The 21950-nt window shown below is 38.1% G+C and overlaps 6 protein-coding genes across 10 annotated transcripts; 2 read left to right on the forward strand and 4 right to left on the reverse strand.

Moving 5' to 3' along the window:
- Positions 1–108: 108 nt before the first annotated feature.
- LOC111577098 (trypsin-3) lies at positions 109–2111 on the reverse strand. The gene is made up of 5 exons (XM_023283192.3): positions 1956–2111; positions 1713–1869; positions 642–895; positions 416–552; positions 109–326 (listed from the first exon to the last, which is right to left on the reverse strand). The coding sequence occupies exons 1-5, from the start codon at positions 1993–1995 to the stop codon at positions 177–179; spliced, it is 738 nt and encodes a 245-aa protein (XP_023138960.1). The 5' UTR covers positions 1996–2111; the 3' UTR covers positions 109–176.
- A 2554-nt stretch (positions 2112–4665) lies between these two features.
- On the forward strand, positions 4666–6426 carry LOC111577048 (trypsin-3). Its single transcript, XM_023283118.3, has 5 exons — positions 4666–4826; positions 4913–5069; positions 5586–5839; positions 5929–6065; positions 6155–6426. The coding sequence occupies exons 1-5, from the start codon at positions 4787–4789 to the stop codon at positions 6302–6304; spliced, it is 738 nt and encodes a 245-aa protein (XP_023138886.2). The 5' UTR covers positions 4666–4786; the 3' UTR covers positions 6305–6426.
- A 1584-nt stretch (positions 6427–8010) lies between these two features.
- LOC111577047 (trypsin-3-like) lies at positions 8011–10035 on the reverse strand. The gene is made up of 5 exons (XM_023283117.3): positions 9891–10035; positions 9022–9178; positions 8556–8809; positions 8330–8466; positions 8011–8240 (listed from the first exon to the last, which is right to left on the reverse strand). Exons 1-5 carry the CDS (start codon positions 9928–9930, stop codon positions 8091–8093), a joined length of 738 nt encoding a protein of 245 aa, XP_023138885.1. The 5' UTR covers positions 9931–10035; the 3' UTR covers positions 8011–8090.
- Positions 10036–11355: 1320 nt separating this feature from the next.
- Positions 11356–19382, forward strand: LOC111577050 (trypsin-3-like). Of its 4 annotated transcripts, XM_055013505.1 has the most exons (8): positions 11356–13364; positions 13819–13939; positions 14024–14086; positions 14168–14250; positions 18196–18352; positions 18589–18842; positions 18921–19057; positions 19153–19382. In XM_055013505.1, the coding sequence occupies exons 3-8, from the start codon at positions 14058–14060 to the stop codon at positions 19300–19302; spliced, it is 810 nt and encodes a 269-aa protein (XP_054869480.1). In that variant the 5' UTR covers positions 11356–13364; positions 13819–13939; positions 14024–14057; the 3' UTR covers positions 19303–19382. The 4 variants fall into 4 exon arrangements, with proteins under 4 accessions (XP_054869480.1, XP_035810097.1, XP_054869482.1 ...); XM_035954204.2 differs by lacking the exons at positions 14024–14086; positions 18196–18352 and adding an exon at positions 14560–14758 and having other exon boundaries at positions 11464–13364; XM_055013507.1 differs by lacking the exons at positions 11356–13364; positions 13819–13939; positions 14024–14086; positions 14168–14250 and adding an exon at positions 16488–16811.
- Positions 13196–13923, reverse strand: LOC111577049 (trypsin-3-like). The gene is made up of 3 exons (XM_023283119.3): positions 13671–13923; positions 13441–13580; positions 13196–13345 (listed from the first exon to the last, which is right to left on the reverse strand). The coding sequence occupies exons 1-3, from the start codon at positions 13921–13923 to the stop codon at positions 13196–13198; spliced, it is 543 nt and encodes a 180-aa protein (XP_023138887.2).
- LOC129349642 (trypsin-3-like) lies at positions 15686–17137 on the reverse strand. 2 transcript variants are annotated; one of them, XM_055013511.1, is made up of 5 exons: positions 16997–17137; positions 16723–16879; positions 16238–16494; positions 16011–16147; positions 15686–15915 (listed from the first exon to the last, which is right to left on the reverse strand). In XM_055013511.1, the coding sequence occupies exons 3-5, from the start codon at positions 16488–16490 to the stop codon at positions 15766–15768; spliced, it is 540 nt and encodes a 179-aa protein (XP_054869486.1). In that variant the 5' UTR covers positions 16491–16494; positions 16723–16879; positions 16997–17137; the 3' UTR covers positions 15686–15765. The 2 variants fall into 2 exon arrangements, with proteins under 2 accessions (XP_054869486.1, XP_054869484.1); XM_055013509.1 differs by having other exon boundaries at positions 16962–17118.
- Positions 19383–21950: the final 2568 nt, after the last annotated feature.

The following is a 21950-nucleotide window of genomic DNA, read 5'->3' on the forward strand; positions in this document are numbered from 1 at the left end:
TACAGTAAGATTTGTGCATACGTGAGCTGCTCCAGCATGCTTTTACACTGAAAATTGTTGAGTTGTTGCTGAGATGTATGGTAATTGGCCAAGAATCAAATACATTAGTAGGTTGAAATTTTTTATTTATGAATCAAAGGCTTACAGACTGTCTCACAACTGACTTTAAAGTTACTTTAGTTGGAGGACATGGTGCTGCGGATCCAGGAGTTGTAGTTGCAGACCTTGGCGTAGACTCCAGGCTTGTTCCTCTGGGCGCATCCATAACCCCAGGACACCACACCCTGCAGCTGACCATTGCACACCACGGGGCCACCAGAGTCACCCTGACAGAGAACAGACAAGGTGAGATGTGAGTGAAGGAGTTCTGAAGTTTGCTTTGTCCACTTTCAGGATCAGTGACTTTAACTCATACCTGGCAGGAGTCCTTGCCTCCCTCGAGGAATCCAGCACAGAACATGTTGGAGGTGATCTGTCCGGGGTAGGAGGACCTGCAGCTGCTGTCGCTCAGGATGGGGGCATCCAGGCACCTCAGACGATCAGGGTAGTTGCCTAGAAAAACAAAGAATACATGTAAATATTGCTACCACCCCATCCCGGATCAAAACAATTTCCAGATATGTTTTCAGTGTTTTACTGACTTCCAGAGGCGCTCATGTTGCCCCATCCAGAGATCAGACATTTGGTGCCGGCTCCGGCGCAGCTGGAGGGCAGGGACACGGTGCGGACGTAGCTGTTCAGGGTGGCAGGTTTGCTCAGCTTGATCAGCATGATGTCATTGTCCAGGTTGTAGCTGCTGTAGCGGGGGTGACGGATGACCTTGGCAGAGTTGATGAACTGCTCAGTGCCCTCATTGACAGCAATGTTGTGCTCACCAAGACGCACCTGGATGCGACTGCAGAGAGAGGCAAGAGGGTAAAAATACATTTAATGCTCAATTCAATTTGTACTCAGGTGATCAGTATATGATTAAGAAGTTAAAGCTTGTTGAATAAAGAAAAAATGCCAGTCTGAACTAACAAAAGTGGCTACACTGTAAAATACGCATGTTTTATATTTTCCTTCATTTTTTTTAAGTTACTGTTATTTTACCTATTTTCACCATTTAGTTTGTTTTGCTCCAGATATTGACAAGTAAACACTAGAACAAATGTATCAAGTTACCTGTGGACTGTAGGGAAACAAAAACAGACCAAAACTGTAAGTAACATGCTTCTTTTGCAATATGACCATAAATTAGTTTTACTGTATTTAAATGAGAAAAAAAATCCCATTATTTTTCAGATGTTTGTCATATTCGAATGCAAAATTATGTAGATTAGGTTTTTACAAAATGGTTAATACTTTTAAGTGTTATTTTACAGATTTTCCATGCTTTGTTTTGAATACAGATAATATCTGATACAACCAAAAAAATATTCATTTACATGTTGACTGTAAAAACAAAAATCAGGCCAAAACTGTATGTAATGACAGCATTGAATATCTGTATTTGTACAAATAGTAATTTGTTGTTTTGCAATGTGTGGCCATAAAATGACATTGTTTTCCCGTATTAACGTGAGCAAAAAATATCATTATTTTACACATACTTGCTCTTATTTTCACTTTATGTTTTTAGCTTTTTTTAAGCACATACATGTTTGCTTCTTCAACAAATCATAATGTTCCTATGGTGTCAGATGAATCTCATGTCCGTTCTCTGCACTTACGACTTGTAGCAGTGAGCAGCAGACACCACCCAGGTGCTGGAGATCAGGGAGCCTCCACAGAAGTGGTAGCCGGAGTTCAGAGAGACCTGGTAAGGCACAGAGTTCTTCCTGCACTCATAGCCTCCAACAATCTTGTCATCCTCAATGGGAGCGGCATCTGATGGATTCACATCATGTTTATGAGAGTGTTTAAGTTTTGCTGGATAGTCATTTTCAAAATCATGCATTCAGACTCATACTCACATGCCACTGCGAACAGAGCCAGAAGAATGAAAGCCTTCATGGTGGTTCCTGTCTGAGACACGGTGCCTGTTCAGCTCTACTGCAGCTCCTTTTATACCCACTCTGTCCCTCTGCTATCTGAACGGCCAAGGACACCTATTTCATTTTTTTTTCCCATTTTTCCCTTTATCTTGTACAGTAACGTGTGTGAAAACACATCTGTGGGATGAGGGTCGAGTGACGATGTGTTTTTTTCCACGCCTGTCACATGTACAAGCCTAAACCTTTAAGCACAGCAAGTCAGACTTTCTTTATTCATCTAGAAATGCTGTAGTTTCATGTACACTTTTAATTTGAGATTGTGTGGACACTTCTCTCTGTTGTTCAAAGCCAAAAATAAAAAAATCTCTTTCAATACATACTTAAGACACACTATAAGGAGAGTTGTACAATACCACACCTTACCTCACATACACTTTAAGCCAACAAAATGCACTCATTATAAAGTAATTATTTAAAAATGAATAGTATAGAACCTGTGAACACATTCCCTAATATAATTAATCGTTTGAGATTGTTTAACTTTGCCAAATAGTGTCACTGTTACACTGCCCTACAGTGGTGGAGTGCAATAACTACAGAAACAATTAAAATATTTTTAAAAATTAGTTTAAAGTGTACAGATTGAACAGCCAACTGCAAAACGGCCAAAGATTGTAGTGATGCTATTATATTCTCTGTTGATTATTTTAACCTCCAAAAATTACAACTTTAAAAGCAACACAATAGCAAAATGTGCAGATGCTGCTCTCTGCATCTGGTTGATCTTGTGCAGTGTGCACCAATAAACTTCAGCCTTCCATATTATAGAAACCATTAAAGAGCACAGATTTCAGTGGGGCGCATGGGGTATTTAGACACATGCATTTGTCCATCGAGGTAAAAACATTTTAGAAAGCAGATTTTTGTTGTGAAAGACTAGCTATGCATTGACTCATCAGGAATCACAACAAATGAGAAAAGTTGATTTCCAAACGAATAATTATTTGAAAACACCACAGAATACTGCATTGTATTCTATCATATTTTGAATTGTCATCTAGTGTCCAAACTTTGTGTTTCCTTTAACATAAATGAAAACATTTCCACCATCAATGGATGCACAAAAAGCGCTAAATGAATTCAACCCAAATTCAAATGAAACTGTCGGCCATGTTTATGAAAATTAGGTTTAGTTTGATTTAAAGTTTGTATACAGTATGTCCCGACAATATTGATTCATATCCTGCAACAAATATAATACATTCATGTACAATTATGACATTTAAGTAACTAACTTAAAGGCAACACTGACTTATCCATCAAATGGCATAAAATTCTTGAGTAAAAATGTAGGATAGTAGCTACTGAGAGCTGCTAAGCTAGGTAGCACTAGCAAGAACTTTGCTGCTTTTTTCCTTCTCCATCATTAGCAGCTCTCAGTAGCTTCCATCTTACCTGTCAACTTGAGAATTTCATGTAATTTAGTGCTTAAGTTAGCATCACCTTTGAGTCACATACTTGAGTGTCTTTAATTGTGCATGAGTGTATTATATTTGTGTCAGAATAAGTGTCAACAGTGCTGGGATACATACAAACTTTAAATCAAAACTAAAGCTAGTTTAAAGCAACATGGCCGACAGTTTCATTTGAAGTTGGGTTGAATTTAGTTTGTGCTTTTTGTGCATCCACTGATGGTGGAAATGTTTTCATTTATGTTAAAGGAAACACAAAATTAGTAAACAAGGTGACAATTCAAAATGTGATAGAATACAATGCAGTAAGGGACTGTCATGTATTCTGTAGTGCTTTCAAATATTTATTCTTGTGGAGATCAGCTTTTCTCATTTAGTGTGATCCCTTGCTGAATCAATGTATCCACTGTGTTTCTGTAATACAGAAGGCTGATGTTTATTGGCACACACTGCACAAGATTAACCACATGCAGAGAGCAAAATCTGCACATTTTGCTATTGCGTGCATTTTTAGGCAGGGATTTTTGGGCGTTAAAATAATAAACAGAAAATAGAGTAGAACCACTAATGTTTGGCTGTTTTGCAGTTGGCTGTTCAATCTTTAAATTTTCAGCTCAATTTAAAATGCTTCTTCATCTTTATTGCACTCCACCATTGTAGGGTTGTGTAACAGTGGCACTATAGGGCAAAGCTTATCATTATCGAATCATTAATCATATCATGTGACATGTTCATAGTTTCCATAATATTGAAATTATTCAGAATTTTAATAATGAAATGAATTCATTTTATGAGTACATTTTGTTGGGTTAAAAAGTAGAGCATTCAGTGTCATTAAAATTTTAATCAGTTTTGTGAAACGAACATTATGTAGTCAAGAGAAATCAGACAAACTTACAAAATATATTTCAAAACACATCAAAGTGTGCGTGACGTCTGGTATTGTACAACTCTCTTTATAGTGTGTCTTGAGAAATGCATTGAGAGAGATTTTTTATTATTTCTTTTTGGCTTTGAACAACAGTGAAAAGTGTCCACACAATCTCAAATTAATAGTGTACATGAAAATACAGCATTTCTAGATGTATAAAGAAAGTCTGACTTGCTGTACTTAAAGGTTTAGGCTTGTACATGTGACAGGTGTGAAAAAAAATCCCATCATCACTTGGCCCTGGTCCCACAGATGTGTTTTCACACAACATGTACAAGATAAAGGGGTAAAATGGAAAAAAAAATGAAATAGGTGTCCTTGGCCGTTCAGATAGCAGAGGGACAGAGTGGGTATAAAAGGAGCTGCAGTGGAGCTGAACAGGCACCGAGGCTCAGACAGGAACCACCATGAAGGCTTTCATTCTTCTGGCTCTGTTCGCAGTGGCATGTGAGTATGAGTCTGAATGTATGAGTTTGAAAATGACTATCCAGCAAAACTTAAACACTCTCATAAACATGATGTGAATCCATCAGATGCCGCTCCCATTGAGGATGACAAGATTGTTGGAGGCTATGAGTGCAGGAAGAACTCTGTGCCTTACCAGGTCTCTCTGAACTCCGGCTACCACTTCTGTGGAGGCTCCCTGATCTCCAGCACCTGGGTGGTGTCTGCTGCTCACTGCTACAAGTCGTAAGTGCAGAGAACGGACATGAGATTCATCTGACACCATAGGAACATTATGATTTGTTGAAGAAACATACATATATGTGCTTAAAAAAAGCTAAAAACATAAAGTGAAAATAAGAGCAAGTATGTGTAAAATAATGATATTTTTTGCTCACGCAAATACAGGAAAACAATGTAATTTTATGGTCACACATTGCAAAAGAAGCATGTTACAGTTTTGGTCTGTTTTTGTTTTCCTACAGACAACAAGTAAATTAATGCATTTTTTCTAGTGTTTACTCATCAGTATTTGGAGCTAAATGGTGAAAATATGTAAAATAACAGTCAATTGTTCCACAAAAATTATGAAAAACTGATATAAAACATATTCATATTTTACAGTATAGCCACTTTTTTTAGTTCAGACTGGCATTTTTTCTTTATTCAACAAGCTTTAACTTCTTAATCATATACTGATCACCTGAGTACAAATTGAATTGAGCATTAAATGTATTTTTACCCTCTTGCCTCTCTCTGCAGTCGCATCCAGGTGCGTCTTGGTGAGCACAACATTGCTGTCAATGAGGGCACTGAGCAGTTCATCAACTCTGCCAAGGTCATCCGTCACCCCCGCTACAGCAGCTACAACCTGGACAATGACATCATGCTGATCAAGCTGAGCAAACCTGCCACCCTGAACAGCTACGTCCGCACCGTGTCCCTGCCCTCCAGCTGCGCCGGAGCCGGCACCAAATGTCTGATCTCTGGATGGGGCAACATGAGCGCCTCTGGAAGTCAGTAAAACACTGAAAACATATCTGGAAATTGTTTTCATCCGGGATGGGGTGGTGGCAATATTTACATGTACTCTTTATTTTTCTAGGCAACTACCCTGATCGTCTGAGGTGCCTGGATGCCCCCATCCTGAGCGACAGCAGCTGCAGGTCCTCCTACCCCGGACAGATCACCTCCAACATGTTCTGTGCTGGATTCCTCGAGGGAGGCAAGGACTCCTGCCAGGTATGAGTTAAAGTCACTGATCCTGAAAGTGGACAAAGCAAACTTCAGAACTCCTTCACTCACATCTCACCTTGTCTGTTCTCTGTCAGGGTGACTCTGGTGGCCCCGTGGTGTGCAATGGTCAGCTGCAGGGTGTGGTGTCCTGGGGTTATGGATGCGCCCAGAGGAACAAGCCTGGAGTCTACGCCAAGGTCTGCAACTACAACTCCTGGATCCGCAGCACCATGTCCTCCAACTAAATGGACTGTGTGTCCCTTGTATTAAAAATTCTGAAAACTGTCCATTAAAGTATCAACAAGATAGAGCCCAATATCACTGTAAACATGTGATGTTGAGTGTAATAAAACTATTTTCCATAATATTTCCTATACTTCTCTACTGTTCCTTTATTATTGTCTTAGGCTGAGACATACAAGCACATTTTTAAAGTAAATCATGACAAAATAGGTTTCGAGCCACATGTGTGAGTGCAGGAATAGAACTCTAGAGTTACTTCTGGGGGGATGTGGAGAAACAAAGTGTATGTTCACATTGCTTTAATGCAACATCCAAGTACAGCGACAATAAATGTGTTTTTTTCTACACCTTAATATTCATATACACCTACCTTTGCATGTGTTTAGAGGGCACCTTAGGTCAAAATTTTGAAGTTCTAACAGAATGGTTGTTTGCAAAGCTCTCAAAAGAATATCATACTATACTGCCCTATAAAGACAGTCACTACATGTTTGTGCCTTAGAAAGAAAGTGAACTACATAGCCAGAGAGGCTGTATCAAGTCAAGCAAGCTGCAGCTAGTCACAGCTAAAACACACAATACGAGGAAATCACTGAGTATAATTAGCCTTTAGATTTGTATGTGTCCTCGTACTATTGCTACTTAGCCTGAAACAAATATAATACATCAATGTACAATTAATGTAGTTTAAATATGTGATTTTAAAGCAATGCTACCTTAACTGCCAAATGACATGCAATTCTTGAGTTAAAAAGGTACTCAGAGTTGCTAAGCTAGCTACCATTAGCAAGAACTTATAGATTTTATTTTTCTTCTTCTCCATCATTAGTTCATCTAGCTGCTGCTTTAATTAATGATATAGAGTGCTAAAATGAACCTTTCATTTTGATTTTCACATAATAAGGGGAAGTCACTGAGTAAACTTAGCTTTAGTTTTAGCTTTGGTTAGCCGCAGCTATCTCAGCAGCTTGCTTGACTTGATACAGCCTCTCTGACTTTGGCTATGTAGTTCGCTGTCTTTCCAATGCACAAACATGTAGTTACTGTCTTTATATGGCAGTATAAGGTTATATTCTTTTGACAGTTTTGCTACACAACCATTTTCATATGTTATAACTTCAGAATTAAAACCTAAGGTGCCCTCATACGCAGGTAGGTGTATATGAATACAAAGGTGTAAAAAAATAAAAGCACCTTTATTGTCACTGTACTTGGATGTTGTATTAAAGCAATGGCAATACACACTTTGTTTCTCCATAACCACCCAAAATTAACTCTACAGTACCACTACAGTGGCTCGAAACCTGCTTTGTCATGATTTACTTTGTAAATGTGCTATATCAGCTAACGATAATAATAGAATAACAGTAGAGACATAAAAGAAATAGGATGTAAAATAATTATATTACACTCAACTTCACGGTTTTTACAATGATACTGGGCCCTATACTGTTGATACTTTTATGGATAATTTTCATGAATTTAATATAGGGGATGCACTGTCCATTTAGCTGAAGAACATGTGTGCATGTTTTGACTGTCAAAGCACCTTGTGAATGCTGTTTTTAAGGGTGCTGTAGATAAAGTATTATTATAAAATATTATTATGGTGCTACAGATCCAGCAGTTGCATTCTTTGTTCCCTTCCTATTGAAAGGTCAATCATTGGCATATTTGTCCAACAGCACAAAACAAAGAATGACAGAGATGAAGGTTGATCATTTATTTCTCCAAATGATTGTCATAGTTTCTTGAAATTGATGTTGGTAGAAATGACTTCAGTTCCATTTAGTTGGAGGACATGGTGCTGCTGATCCAGGAGTTGTAGTTGCAGACCTTGGCGTAGACTCCAGGCTTGTTCCTCTGGGCGCATCCATAACCCCAGGACACCACACCCTGCAGCTGACCATTGCACACCACGGGGCCACCAGAGTCACCCTGACAGAGGACAGACAAGGTGAGATGTGAGTGAAGGAGTTCTGAAGTTTGGTCTGTCAACTTTTATAAGCCGTGACTTCATCTCATACCTGGCAGGAGTCCTTGCCTCCCTCGAGGAATCCAGCACAGAACATGTTGGAGGTGATCTCTCCGGGGTAGGAGGAGTTGCAGCTGCTGTCGCTCAGGATGGGGGCATCCAGGCACATCAGACGATCAGGGTAGTTGCCTTTAAATTAAAAGAATACACATAAATATTGTCACCACCCCATCCTTCACCAAAGTATTTTCTGGATATGTTTTCAGTGTTTCACTGACTTCCAGAGGCGCTCATGTTGCCCCATCCAGAGATCAGACATTTGGTGCCGGCTCTGGCGCAGCTGGAGGGCAGGGACACGGTGCGGACGTAGCTGTTCAGGGTGGCAGGTTTGCTCAGCTTGATCAGCATGATGTCGTTGTCCAGGTTGTAGCTGTTGTACCGGGGGTGACGGATGACCTTAGAAGAGTAGATGTACTGCTCAGTGCCCTCATTGACGGCAATGTTGTGCTCACCAAGACGCACCTGGATGCGACTGCAGAGAGAGGCATGAGGGTAAAAATACATTTAATGCTCAATTCAATTTGTAACTAGGAGATGAGTATGATATAATTGAGGTGACGGGAAAGCGGTTACGACCAAAAAATTTGTTTGACTTTCAATGTTGACTTAATTTATCAGAAAAGAACCAGTCTGACAGCTTTCTGACTGTGCCAGATGAATCTAATGTTCGTTCTCTGCACTTACGACTCGTAGCAGTGAGCAGCAGACACCACCCAGGTGCTGGAGATCAGGGAGCCTCCACAGAAGTGGTAGCCAACGTTCAGAGAGACCTGGTAAGGCACAGAGTTCTTCCTGCACTCATAGCCTCCAACAATCTTGTCATCCTCAATGGGAGCGGCATCTGATGGATTCACACAGTCATTATGAGAGTGTTAAAGTTAAGATAAGATAAGATAAAGTTCTTTATTTCTCCCCACTCCAGGGGAAATTTACATTGTTACAGCAGTTTTATTTACAATATATACAAGGGTGGCAAAATTTTTAACAGAAAAAATAAAAATAAAAATAAAGTTTAAAAGTGCAAAGATGTGCAGTGCAAGAATGTCTGTGCAAATTTTATGGTTTGGGGTGGTAATGATATAGTCCAGTTTATGTTAACATCAGCCAGTGATGCTGATGTTGTAAAGTCTTATAGCAGATGGGATGAAGGACCTGCGATAGCGCTCTTTCTTGCAGGGTGGATGTCTCAGTCTGCTGCTGAAGGAGCTGCTTAAAGACCCCACAGTGTCATGCAGTGGGTGAGAGGGATTGTCCATGATGGATGTGAGCTTTGACAACATCCTCCTCTCACCCACCTCCTCTATGGAGTCCAGGGAACAGTCCAGGACAGAACCAGCCCTCCTGACCTTCTGTTTAGTCTCTTTCTGTCCCTTTCAGTGCTCCCTGCTCCCCAGCAGACCACTGCATAGAAAATAGCAGACGCTACCACAGAGTCATAAAATGTCCTGAGCAGAGTCCTGCACACTCCAAAGGATAGTAATTTTCAATAGGCAACATTAGAATGTTTAGCATTGTAGTATCTTTGCTCTTATTAAAGTAAGACTCATACTCACATGCCACTGCGAACAGAGCCAGAAGAATAAAAGCCTTCATGGTGATTCCTGTCTGAGCCTCAGTGTCAGTTCAGCTCCACTGCAGCTCCCTTTATACTCACTCTGTCCCTCTGCTATCTGATTTGCCAAGGACACCTATTTCCATTTTATTTATTACCTTTTTCTCGCTGACCAACCTGTGAAAAAACCCATCTGGTTTGTGTTGATAAAGTGTTATTTAATCCCACCACTGGTCACGTATACCAGGTTTATGGAAAATGTGAGTTCATGTATGTGTTTGAAATAATTCCAGGAGTCTATTCATGTTGCATTTTATATTTTCTAATCGTCTATTTGTCTTTGAAAGGAATGAACTACATTACTACTGTTCATTACTTGTCATCTTGTGCAAAAAATACCATCTTAATTACAAAAAACAACAACAAAAAAAAATACAGCAGAATGCGGAAAAACAGGATTATCTGTGTTTCATATATGACATTTATGTTCTCTCTTAGGCCTCTAGTCAGACTTTACATATTATATAGTCTGCCTCCACTTTTTGTTCTTGACAAAAACCTTGAATTATAGAACGAAAACTGGCAAGACAAAATTACACTGTAAAAAAACAAATACGGCGTTTTAATTTGAATTTCTTGAGCAATTTTCTGTTATTTTACAGATTTCCCATTTTTTGCTAAATTACAGATAACTCGTAAAATCACAGGATGTGCACGTTAAACCTCCAAAAACGGTCAAAAACTATAAATAATTTCCTCTTCAAATATCAGTATTTTTATGAATGGTCATTTGACCAGAAAATCACACTGCATTAATGTATTTGAATCTACATTAAAATACTACTTCACAGAATTTTGCCATTATTTGAACAAACTATTATGCATAATAAGAATGAAATAGAGGTAAATCATTTTTCCCTGTCTTGTTAAACTGGAGATGATGTCTATTAAAATAATAAAAAAAATTTACATTTTTACTGCAGTAAAAATAGTCTGTAATTTGACAAATAGTAATTTACTCTTTTGCAATATGTGACCATAAAATTACAGTTTCATTGTATTTAAGTCTGCTAGAAAATATCATTATTTACAGATCTTTGAATATTCCAGTCTTTTTTCTGGCACCCTTGCTGTCTGTATTTCACCATTTTAATATGGAATCTCTGTTTATAGTGTAACCAGATTGCAAAACTGTGTATTTTCATACAGTCTGTTTGTAACTGTACAAAAAGCTAACTTTGATTATCACACATTATAATATATGAAACACTGCTTTCATATTTTCTGAATTTATCTATTTTTAAGGGTACGACATACTTTGTATCAAATATCTCTATGATTTAGTTGTAATACTTGTGTTTTTCTCATAGTGCTTGAGGCTGTGATAACATATTACCTGATATATTATTCTCTACAGTATGTATGATGATTAGTATTTAGTATGATCATTCTTTTTATCACACTAACTTTCCAGATCAAACACATGAATATACACCAATCTGCCACAATGTTAAAATCACTGATGGCTGGACATTTTAAACCATTGATCAGATTTTCTCAGTGCAATGTGCACTTCTAAATCTTTTTGTTTTTGTTTCATGAAATATTTTATCTCCAAATTTATGGAAAATGCCTCAATTTTTGGCTTTGATAGATTTAGGACTATTTTATATCTTGCAGAGGTGTCAGCATTTTTTGATATCTTCTGTTCATGTCTAAAGAAAGGTCAACATTTCACTTTGTTTCCTTCCTGCTGAAGGGTTTATTATTTTCCAACAGCACAAAACAAGGACTGACAGAGACTCAGGTTGATCATTTATTCACTCGAAACTGCTGTTTCTCCTTATCTACTTCTCTCTGTCTGGTATTATTCCAGGTACATTGCAGAGTGATTAAATATTATCCTACCTGGGAAACAGCAGCGTGGTCAAAGATGAAAACACAGTTTTCCATGAATCCGTGAATCACTCGTTTTTAAACGGGAATCTCCTCATTCAGACACACTCCTTAATACTGTTGTTTTTGAATTACAACATCAAAGGGACAGAAAGATGGACCAAGTTAGAGGACAAACAGGTAAGTTGAATTATTCATTCGTTATCCATATCCCATATTTCCTTAAGATTGTTTTTTTTAATCTTCAAGTATTTTCCTATAATATTCTTTTATTTAAACTTTTCCTTGTAATATATATTAGCTTATTTTTTTTTCATATTTATTTTCTGCCTCTTTAGCTCTTTGTCTTGTGAAATCACTGTGACGTGTATTTTTCTTTTTATAGCCTCTTTGTCATCCATGGACAGTATTTAAATTTCTGTTATATTCTTTGGACATTTTTTTATCATAGAGTGACCTAAATATTTCCAAGGATATTTCATATGCACTATCAGCATCTCTTTCTTGGTAGATCACACCCCAGTTCTGTTCCAGTAAGTCATTCTTTAGTGCATTGATGAATTCCTCTGACCTCACTCGTCTGTATTGTATTTGTTTGTTTGACTTATTATTCCAGAAAATATCATGATACAGTGTGAAAACAGGCAGATGATGACTGATATCATTCATTAATAGTCCACTTACTGTGTTACTGTCAATGTCATGAGTGAATATATTATGTATTAGAGTGGCACAATGGGATGTAATTCTGGTGGGTCTGGTGATTTTTGGAAACAAGCTCAAACTGTCCATCATATTGACAAATTCATTTATTTTTTAGGGGACAACTACTCATACTTGGTCATAAATATTTCTATGATTTATTTGCAATATTTGTGTTTTTCTAATAGTGTTTGAGGCTGTGATGACATATTACCTGACATATTATTCTCAGCAGTATTTATGATTGTTTTTTTTTTGTTTTTGTCACACTAGCATTTCAGAGCAAATGTGGAAATATACACCAATCTGCCACAATGTTAAAATCACTGATGGCTGGACATTTTAAAACATTGATCAGATTTTTTCAGTGCAGTGTGCACTTTATAATTTTTTTTATTTTCATTTCAGGAATCGTTTTATCTCTATATTGATGGAGAATGCCTCAATTTTTGTCTTTTTCTTTGATAGACTTTGGTCTATTTCATATCTTGCAGAGGTGTCAGATTTTTTGATAGATATCTTCTGTTCATGTCTTAAGAAAGGTCAACATTTGCCTTTCTTCCTTCCTGTTGAAGCATTTATAATTTGTATATCTGTCCAACAGCACAAAATAAGGAATGACCGAGATTCAGGTTAATCATTTATTCACTCAAAACTGCTGTCATAGTTTCTTGAGATTAATGTTGGTTGAAGTGACTTCAGTTCCATTTATTCAGACATCATGATTTCACGGATCCAGGAGTTGTATTTGCAGACCTTGGTGTAGACTCCAGGCGTGTTCTTCCAGATGCAGTCTTCACCCCAGGACATCAAACCCTGCAGCTGACCATTGCATACCAGGGGGGTTTGGATGTCATACTGACAGAGGAAAGACAAGGTGAGGTGTGAGTGGAGGAGTTCTGAAGTTTGGTCTGTCCAAATTAAGAAGCAGAGATGATGAATGTAGCTCATACCAAGCAGGATTCCTTCCTGCCTTCCTTGATGGATTCAGCACAGAACATGTTGGAGCTGATCAGTCCAGGGAAGGCGGAGTTGCAGCTTGTGTCACTCAGGATGGGGACATCCAGGCACATCAGACGATCAGGGTAGCTGCCTTTAAGTTAAAAAGAAGACATGTAAATATTGCTACTACCCCATCCTTCACCAAAATATTTTCCAGATATGTTTTCAGTGTTTTGCTGACCTTCAGGGACGCTCCATTCGGCCCATCCAGAGATCAGACATTTGGTGCCAGCGACAGCACAGCTGGTGGGCAGGGACACGGTGCGGACGTAGTTGTTCAGGGTGGCGGGTTTGCTGAGCTTTACCAGCATGATGTCGTTGTTGTACAGGTAGTCCCAGTGGACATGGGGGTGATCGATCATCTTCTCAACGTCGATGATTTGCTCTGTGCCCTCACTGACACCAAGGTTGTGCTCACCAAGATGCACCTTCATGTCAGTGCTGAGAGAGGTATGAGGAGAAAAAATTCTGTTTCAATTTCCATTTGCACTGAGGTGATCAGTATTTCCAAATACGGACTTACTTCTTTTTTAGTTGAAAATGTAAAACGTGTGTTGAAGGGAAAAAAATGCAGTCTGAACCAACAACAGTGGCTATGTATGTATCTTTCTCCATCAAATCCTAATATTCTTTTGGTTTCAAATGAATCTAATGTTCATTCTCTGCACTTACTTCCAGCCACAGAGAGCAGGAGCCACCACCCAGGTCCTGGAGATCAGGGCGCCTGCACAAAAGCCGAAGCCATAATTCACATACGCTAGGTAAGGCACAGAGTTCTTCCTGCACTCATAACCTCCAATAATCATGTCATCCTGGACAGGAGCTGCATCTGTAATATAAAGTTCAAGAGCTTAAATTCTGTTGTGAAACAATCAAATATAGAAATAATGAAAGTGACCACAGAAACTTACATTTTGCAGCAAAGAGGGCCAAGAAAATAAAGTACTTCATACTTCCTACTGAGTCAATACACAGCAGCAGCAGCAGATGTAGCAGGTTTCTGGAGCTTCAAATGAATGTCCAAGCTCAACAGCTCCTTATCTAATTCTCTCTGTCTGGTATTCTTCCAGGTACATTGCAGAGTGATTAAATATTATCCTACCTGGGAAACAGCAGCGTGGTCAAAGATAAAAACACTGTTTTCCATCGATTCCTGAATCACTCGTTTTTAATCGGGAATCTCCTCATTCAGACACACTCCTTAATACTGTTGTTTTGAATTACAACATCAAAGGGACAGAAAGATGGACCAAGTTAGAGGACAAACAGGTAAGTTGAATTATTCATTCATTATCCATATCCCATATTTCCTTAAGATTGTTTTTTTTATCTTCAAGTATTTTCCTATAATATTCTTTTTTTAAACTTTTCCTTATAATATATATTAGCTTATTTTTTTTTCATATTTATTTTCTGCCTCTTTAGCTCTTTGTCTTGTGAAATCACTGTGACGTGTATTTTTCTTTTTATAGCCTCTTTGTCATCCATGGACAGTATTTAAATTTCTGTTATATTCTTTGGACATTTTTTATCATAGAGTGACCTAAATATTTCCAAGGATATTTCATATGCACTATCAGCATCTCTTTCTTGGTAGATCACACCCCAGTTCTGTTCCAGTAAGTCATTCTTTAGTGCATTGATGAATTCCTCTGACCTCACTCGTCTGTATTGTATTTGTTTGTTTGACTTATTATTCCAGAAAATATCATGATACAGTGTGAAAACAGGCAGATGATGACTGATATCATTCATTAATAGTCCACTTACTATGTTACTGTCAATGTCATGAGTGAATATATTATGTATTAGAGTGGCACAATGGGATGTAATTCTGGTGGGTCTGGTGATTTTTGGAAACAAGCTCAAACTGTCCATCATATTGACAAATTCATTTATTTTTTAGGGGACAACTACTCATACTTGGTCATAAATATTTCTATGATTTATTTGCAATATTTGTGTTTTTCTAATAGTGTTTGAGGCTGTGATGACATATTACCTGACATATTATTCTCAGCAGTATTTATGATTGTTTTGTTTTTGTTTTTGTCACACTAGCATTTCAGAGCAAATGTGGAAATATACACCAATCTGCCACAATAAAAGGTCCATATTTCTCTTTGTTTCCTTCCTGCTGAAGGGTTTATTATTTGTATATTTTTCCAACAGCACCAAAAAAGGACTGACAGAGACTCAGGTTGATCATTTATTTATTCAAAACTGCTGTCATAGTTTCTTGAGATTAATGCTGGTTGAAGTGACTTCAGTTGCATTTATTCAGACATCATGATTTCACGAATCCAGGAGTTGTATTTGCAGACCTTGGTGTAGACTGCTGGCTTTTCCTCCCAGATACAGTCTTTACCGAAGGACAGCAAACCCTGCAGCTGACCATTGCACACCAGGGGGGTATCGAAGTCACGCTGACAGAGGAAAGACAAGGTTAGGTGTGAGCAGAGGAGTTCTGAAATTTGGTCTGTCCAAATTAAGAAGCAGAGATGATGAATGTAGCTCATACCAAGCAGGGACCCTCGCTTTCCGTGATGGATTCAGCACAGAACATGTTGGAGCTGATCTCTCCAGGGTAGGAGGACCTGCAGCTTGTGTCACTCAGGATGGGGACATCCAGGCACATCAGACGATCAGGGTAGCTGCCTTTAAGTTAAAACAAAGACATGTAAATATTGCTACTACCCCATTCTTCACCAAAGTATTTTCCAGATATGTTTTCAGTGTTTTGCTGACCGTCAGGGCCGCCTTTTCTTCCCCATCCAGAGATCAGACATTTGGTGCCAGCGACAGCACAGCTGGTGGGCAGGGACACGGTGCGGACGTAGTTGTTCAGGGTGGCGGGTTTGCTGAGCTTTACCAGCATGATGTCGTTGTTGTTCTGGTAGTCATTTTGGTAATGGGGGTGAATGTAAAAATTCTCAACGTTGATGATTTGCTCTGTGCCCTCATCAACACCAAGGTCATCCTCACCAAGAATCACCTTCATATTACTACAGAGAGAGGCATGAGGATAAAATTCAATTTCAATTTCCATTTGCACTGAGGTGATCAGTATTTCCAAATACAGACTTATTTCTTTTTCAGTTGAAAACGTAAAATATGTGTTGAAGGGAAAAAATGCAGTCTGAACCAACAACAGTGGCTATGTATGTGTCTTTCTCCATCAAATCCTAATATTCTTGTGGTTTCAAATGAATCTAATGTTTGTCTGCACTTACACCGTGTAGCAGTGAGCAGGAGCCACCACCCAGGTCCTGGAGATCAGGGCGCCTGCACAAAAGCCGAAGACTCTCCTCAGATACACTTGGTAAGGCACAGAGTTCTTCCTGCACTCATAGCCTCCGATAATCTTGTCATCCTGGACAGGAGCTGCATCTGTAATATAAAGTTCAAGAGCTTAAATTCTGTTGTGAAACAATCAAATATAGAAATAATGAAAGTGACCACAGAAACTTACATGTTGCAGCACAGAGGGCCAAGAAAATAAAGTACCTCATACTTCCTACTGAGTCAATACACAGCAGCAGCAGCAGCAGATGTAGCAGGTTTCTGGAGCTTCAAATGAATTTCCAAACTCAACAGCTCCTTATCTACTTCTCTCTGTCTGGTATTCTTCCAGGTACATTGCAGAGTGATTAAATATTATCCTACCTGGGAAACAGCAGCGTGGTCAAAGATAAAAACACTGTTTTCCATGAATCCATGAATCGCCTGCAAATTACTAATAGGGACAGAGAGATGAGATGAGATCAATGAAATTGAAGGAGAAACAAGTAAATCAGAATAATTTGTTATTTCTACAACTTCAGTGAGCTTGTTTTTTAAAAAAAAATAGTTTTAAATTATTTCAAATTCAAGCACCTGCAGTGATGTTAGACGTAAGCAGTCATTGGACAAGTCTGACAAAATGCTGAGCTACAATTTGTTACGTTTTTGATGTCACTAATTGCCACACAGTATAATCAACTCAAATGTTTTATCTTGCATGTGAGCAACTACGTAATCATTTCCCAGAATGTTTTCTGGGAGAAAATAGTTTAAGTCACGGGGGAAATTATTCTCAGTTTTTGAGTTTTAGTTAATTCCCAAATAAATTTCATGGAACAAAATAGTCAGTTTAAAGCCATACCTTTTTTTTGCTTGTTTGTTTTTTGAATTTTGTTTTTCATATGTCAAATTGCCTGGTGACAAACTTAATATTTTTGCATGTTGAACTCATCAGATTTGAGTGGAATGAATAATTCAACTTACCTGTTTGTCCTCTAACTTGGTCCATCTTTCTGTCCCTTTGATGTTGTAATTCAAAACAACAGTATTAAGGAGTGTGTCTGAATGAGGAGATTCCCGATTAAAAACGAGTGATTCAGGAATCGATGGAAAACAGTGTTTTTATCTTTGACCACGCTGCTGTTTCCCAGGTAGGATAATATTTAATCACTCTGCAATGTACCTGGAAGAATACCAGACAGAGAGAAGTAGATAAGGAGCTGTTGAGCTTGGACATTCATTTGAAGCTCCAGAAACCTGCTACATCTGCTGCTGCTGCTGTGTATTGACTCAGTAGGAAGTATGAAGTACTTTATTTTCTTGGCCCTCTTTGCTGCAAAATGTAAGTTTCTGTGGTCACTTTCATTATTTCTATATTTGATTGTTTCACGACGGAGTTTAAGCTCTTGAACTTTATATTACAGATGCAGCTCCTGTCCAGGATGACAAGATTATCGGAGGCTATGAGTGCAGGAAGAACTCTGTGCCTTACCAGGTCTCTCTGAACTCTGGCTACCACTTCTGTGGAGGCTCCTTGATCTCAAGCAAATGGGTGGTGTCTGCTGCTCACTGCTACGAGTCGTAAGTGTAGAGAACGGACACTAGATTCAACTGACACCATAATTAGGATTTGATAGAGAAAGATACATACTTAACCACCTTTGTTCATTCGGACTGCATTTTTCCCCCTTCAACTCACTTTTTATTTTTTGAATCAAAATGAAGTGAGTCTGTACTTGAATTGGAAATACTGATCACCTCAGTGCAAATGGAATTGAGTATTAAATGTATTTTTACCCTCATGCCTCTCTCTGCAGTTTCATGCGGGTGGATCTTGGTGAGCACAACCTTGCTGTCAATGAGGGCACAGAGCAGGTCTCCTACTCTCTGAAGGTCCTCCCACACCCTGACTTCAGAGTCTTTAGCATGGACAACGACATCATGCTGATCAAGCTGAGCCCACCCATCACCCTGAACAACTACGTCCGCACCGTTTCCCTGCCCACCAGCTGCGCCGTCACCGGCACACGCTGTCTGATCTCTGGATGGGGCTACACCAGCAACTCTGGAGGTCATTAAAACACTGAAAACATATCTGGGGCAGGAAGAGGTGATAGCAAAATTTACATGTATTCTTTTTCACTTAAAGTCAACTACCCTGATCATCTGATGTGCCAGGAGGTCCCCATCCTGAGCGACAGAAGCTGCACATCTTCCTACCCTGATAAGATCACCTCCAGCATGTTCTGTGCTGGATCCCTCGAGGGAGGCATGGGCTCCTGCGAGGTATGAGATGAAGTCACCATCTCTGCTTCTTGAATTGGGCAGACCATACTTCAGAACTCCTCTGCTCACACCTCACCTTGTCTTTCCTCTGTCAGGGTGATTTCGGTGGCCCCCTGGTGTGCAATGGTCAGCTGCAGGGTGTGATGTCCTGGAGTGAAGGCTGTGGCCTGAAGAACAAGCCTGGAGTCTACACCAAGGTCTGCAAATACAACTCCTGGATCCGTGAAATCATGATGTCTGAATAAATGGAACTGAAGTCACTTCAACCAACATTAATCTTAAGAAACTATGACAGCAGTTTCGAATGAATAAATGATTAACCTGAGTCTCTGTCAGTCCTTGTTTTGTGCTGTTGCACAAATATACAAATTAAATACCCTTCAACAGGAAGGAAACAAAGACAAACGTTGACCTTTCTTTAGACATGAACAGAAGATATCTATCAAAGAATTCATACACGTCTGCAAAAAAAGTCTTAAATCTATCAAAGAAAAAGCCAAAATGTGTCTCATGAAATAAAGATAAATTGAATGAAAATAAATGAATAAATTAAATGCTCAGCCATAAATGATTTTAACATTGTGGCAGACTGGTATATATTTATGCATTTGATTTGGAATGCTAGTGTCACAAAAAAAGACATTAATAATACTAAATACTGACAATCAGAAAAACTGTAGAGAATAATATGTCAGGTAATATGTCATCACAGCCTCAGATATTTGATACCAAGTATGTTCTACCCTCAAAAATTTGGAAAATATGAAAGCAGTGTTTCATATATCATAATGTGTGATAATTACAAATAGATTTTTGTACAAATTACAAACAGACTGTATTAAAATACAGAATCTGGTTACACTACAAAAGAAGATTCCATACTAGAATGGTGGAATCCTGGCAGCAAGGGTGCCAGAAAAAACACTGGAATACTGTGATGTTCAAAGATCTGTAAATAGTGATATCTTTTAGTGGACATAAATACAATGAAACTATTTTTACATGCTTTTACTATGTTATGGTCACAAATAAATTAGTAAAGGAATAAATTAGTATTTGTCAAAATTACAGATTTTTCATGTAGACATTATATAGACAGATTTGGTTTGTTTCTTTACTGTAGTAAACACGTAAATTAATGTTTTTTTGGTCATAATATTAATAATCATGTCCAATTTAGTAAATTTAATAAAAAATAAAAGTAAAAATAAAATGAATGTACATTTCATCACATACGGACCATATATATATATATATATATATATATATATATATATATATATATATATATATATATATATATATATATATATATATATATATATATATATATATATATAGGGTCCGTGTACGGATCTGGTAATTGGATTTTCCGTTCTGAAACGGGTATTGAAAAACAAAAAACGAGTGGTTATTTGATTTTCGTTTTAAAATACAAAAATTTAAATTGAAATGCAAGGCGTTTTTCTTTTTCATGATCAAAAAGGGATATACGATTTTTTTTTTAAAAATGCTTTGCTTTTCCTTTCATAATTAGAATAACAAGAAAGTAAAATTGGTAAGAGACAGAAACGAAAAAAGGTCCGTTTTTTCATTTTCTGAGACCGGAAGTGGTCATCAGCAAGTGTGGAGCCAAACAGAGTACGGTGCATAGACTGTACATACATTTTTTTTCGTGAGTTTTCATGGTCAAAATGAGAGATCAGGTGGCCGATCTTAAAATAAATCAATTTTGATTTTTTTTATAGAGCGTTAAAGTTTTGCGAAGCCAGGGGGCGGGACTACTTGATTGACAGTCCGGTCTGGAATGATTGACAGGTCCAATGGAGGAGGAAGCAGAGACTCTGTTCTGCTCCTTTGGATTTATTCTGACATAATAACTGTTGGTTTATTTATCAGTGGAGCAGCACAACATTTTCCACAGACAGTTTTCCTGCCCGTTGGCTTGTTTTAACCAGTTTTCTACCTTCGACTGATTCTACCAGCAGACACTGAAAGGACTCTGATAGTTTGGTAAGTAAATGTTTATTTTCGTATCGGTGCCGCTTTTAATGCACTTTATATGCAGCATTAGTATCAGATATAATGTGTGCCATGCACTCCAGATGTTGGTGGAGTTTGTTTCAGTGTGTGTTGACCAGAGAAGAAAGTTAGCATAGTAAATATTAGCTTTAATGTTAGCGATGCTAACCGAGCTAGCTGCTCAGTCGTAGCCTGAATAAAGCTAACGTACCATCAAGCTAACGATGTTTGTGTTGAGTTTCATGTAAACAGCTGAAGTGTGTTGTGTTCCTGTAATGTGGTTCATTAAATTCATAAAACTGTGGCTGGTTGACATTAATGTAACGTTCAGGAAACTTAGATGTGATTAAAACAGTAACGTTAATGTTCTAGTTGTCAGTAATCAGCTTTAATTTGACACTAAAACAGACTCTGATGGTTTTAAATGACATCAGTTTCATTAATTTGTTGAAAATTGTCTCATTTGTTGTTGTGATGTTGCTGCTGATTCATTAAAAGCAGATGATCTGTGTTGAAGATACGTTTAGTTCTAGTATCAGAAGTACAAGAAGGAAAATGGAAGTTTAGTTCTGCTACATCAAAGATTTCAGGATTAAAATAACTAAATGAGTCTTTATGCCTCAAACTTTATTTTTACAATAAAGAAATAATGAAATAATCACAGATAATAAAAATATAAATAGCAGAGAAAACCTGAGAGAATAATTTCCTGAAAAGTCTGTGAAGGAAAAGCAGCTTTTTATCCTGAAAGATCAGAATCAGCTCCAACATCTGCATCTGACAGCATCAAGTCAACCAGAAAGAAAAGAAAAAAGAAAATGACTTCTTTCTGATCACATCTGTTCTGCTGCTCACAGTCTGCTGCTGCTCG

The sequence above is a fragment of the Amphiprion ocellaris genome, chromosome 9 (assembly GCF_022539595.1).
Source record: "Amphiprion ocellaris isolate individual 3 ecotype Okinawa chromosome 9, ASM2253959v1, whole genome shotgun sequence".
Taxonomy (NCBI): Eukaryota; Metazoa; Chordata; class Actinopteri; family Pomacentridae; genus Amphiprion; species Amphiprion ocellaris.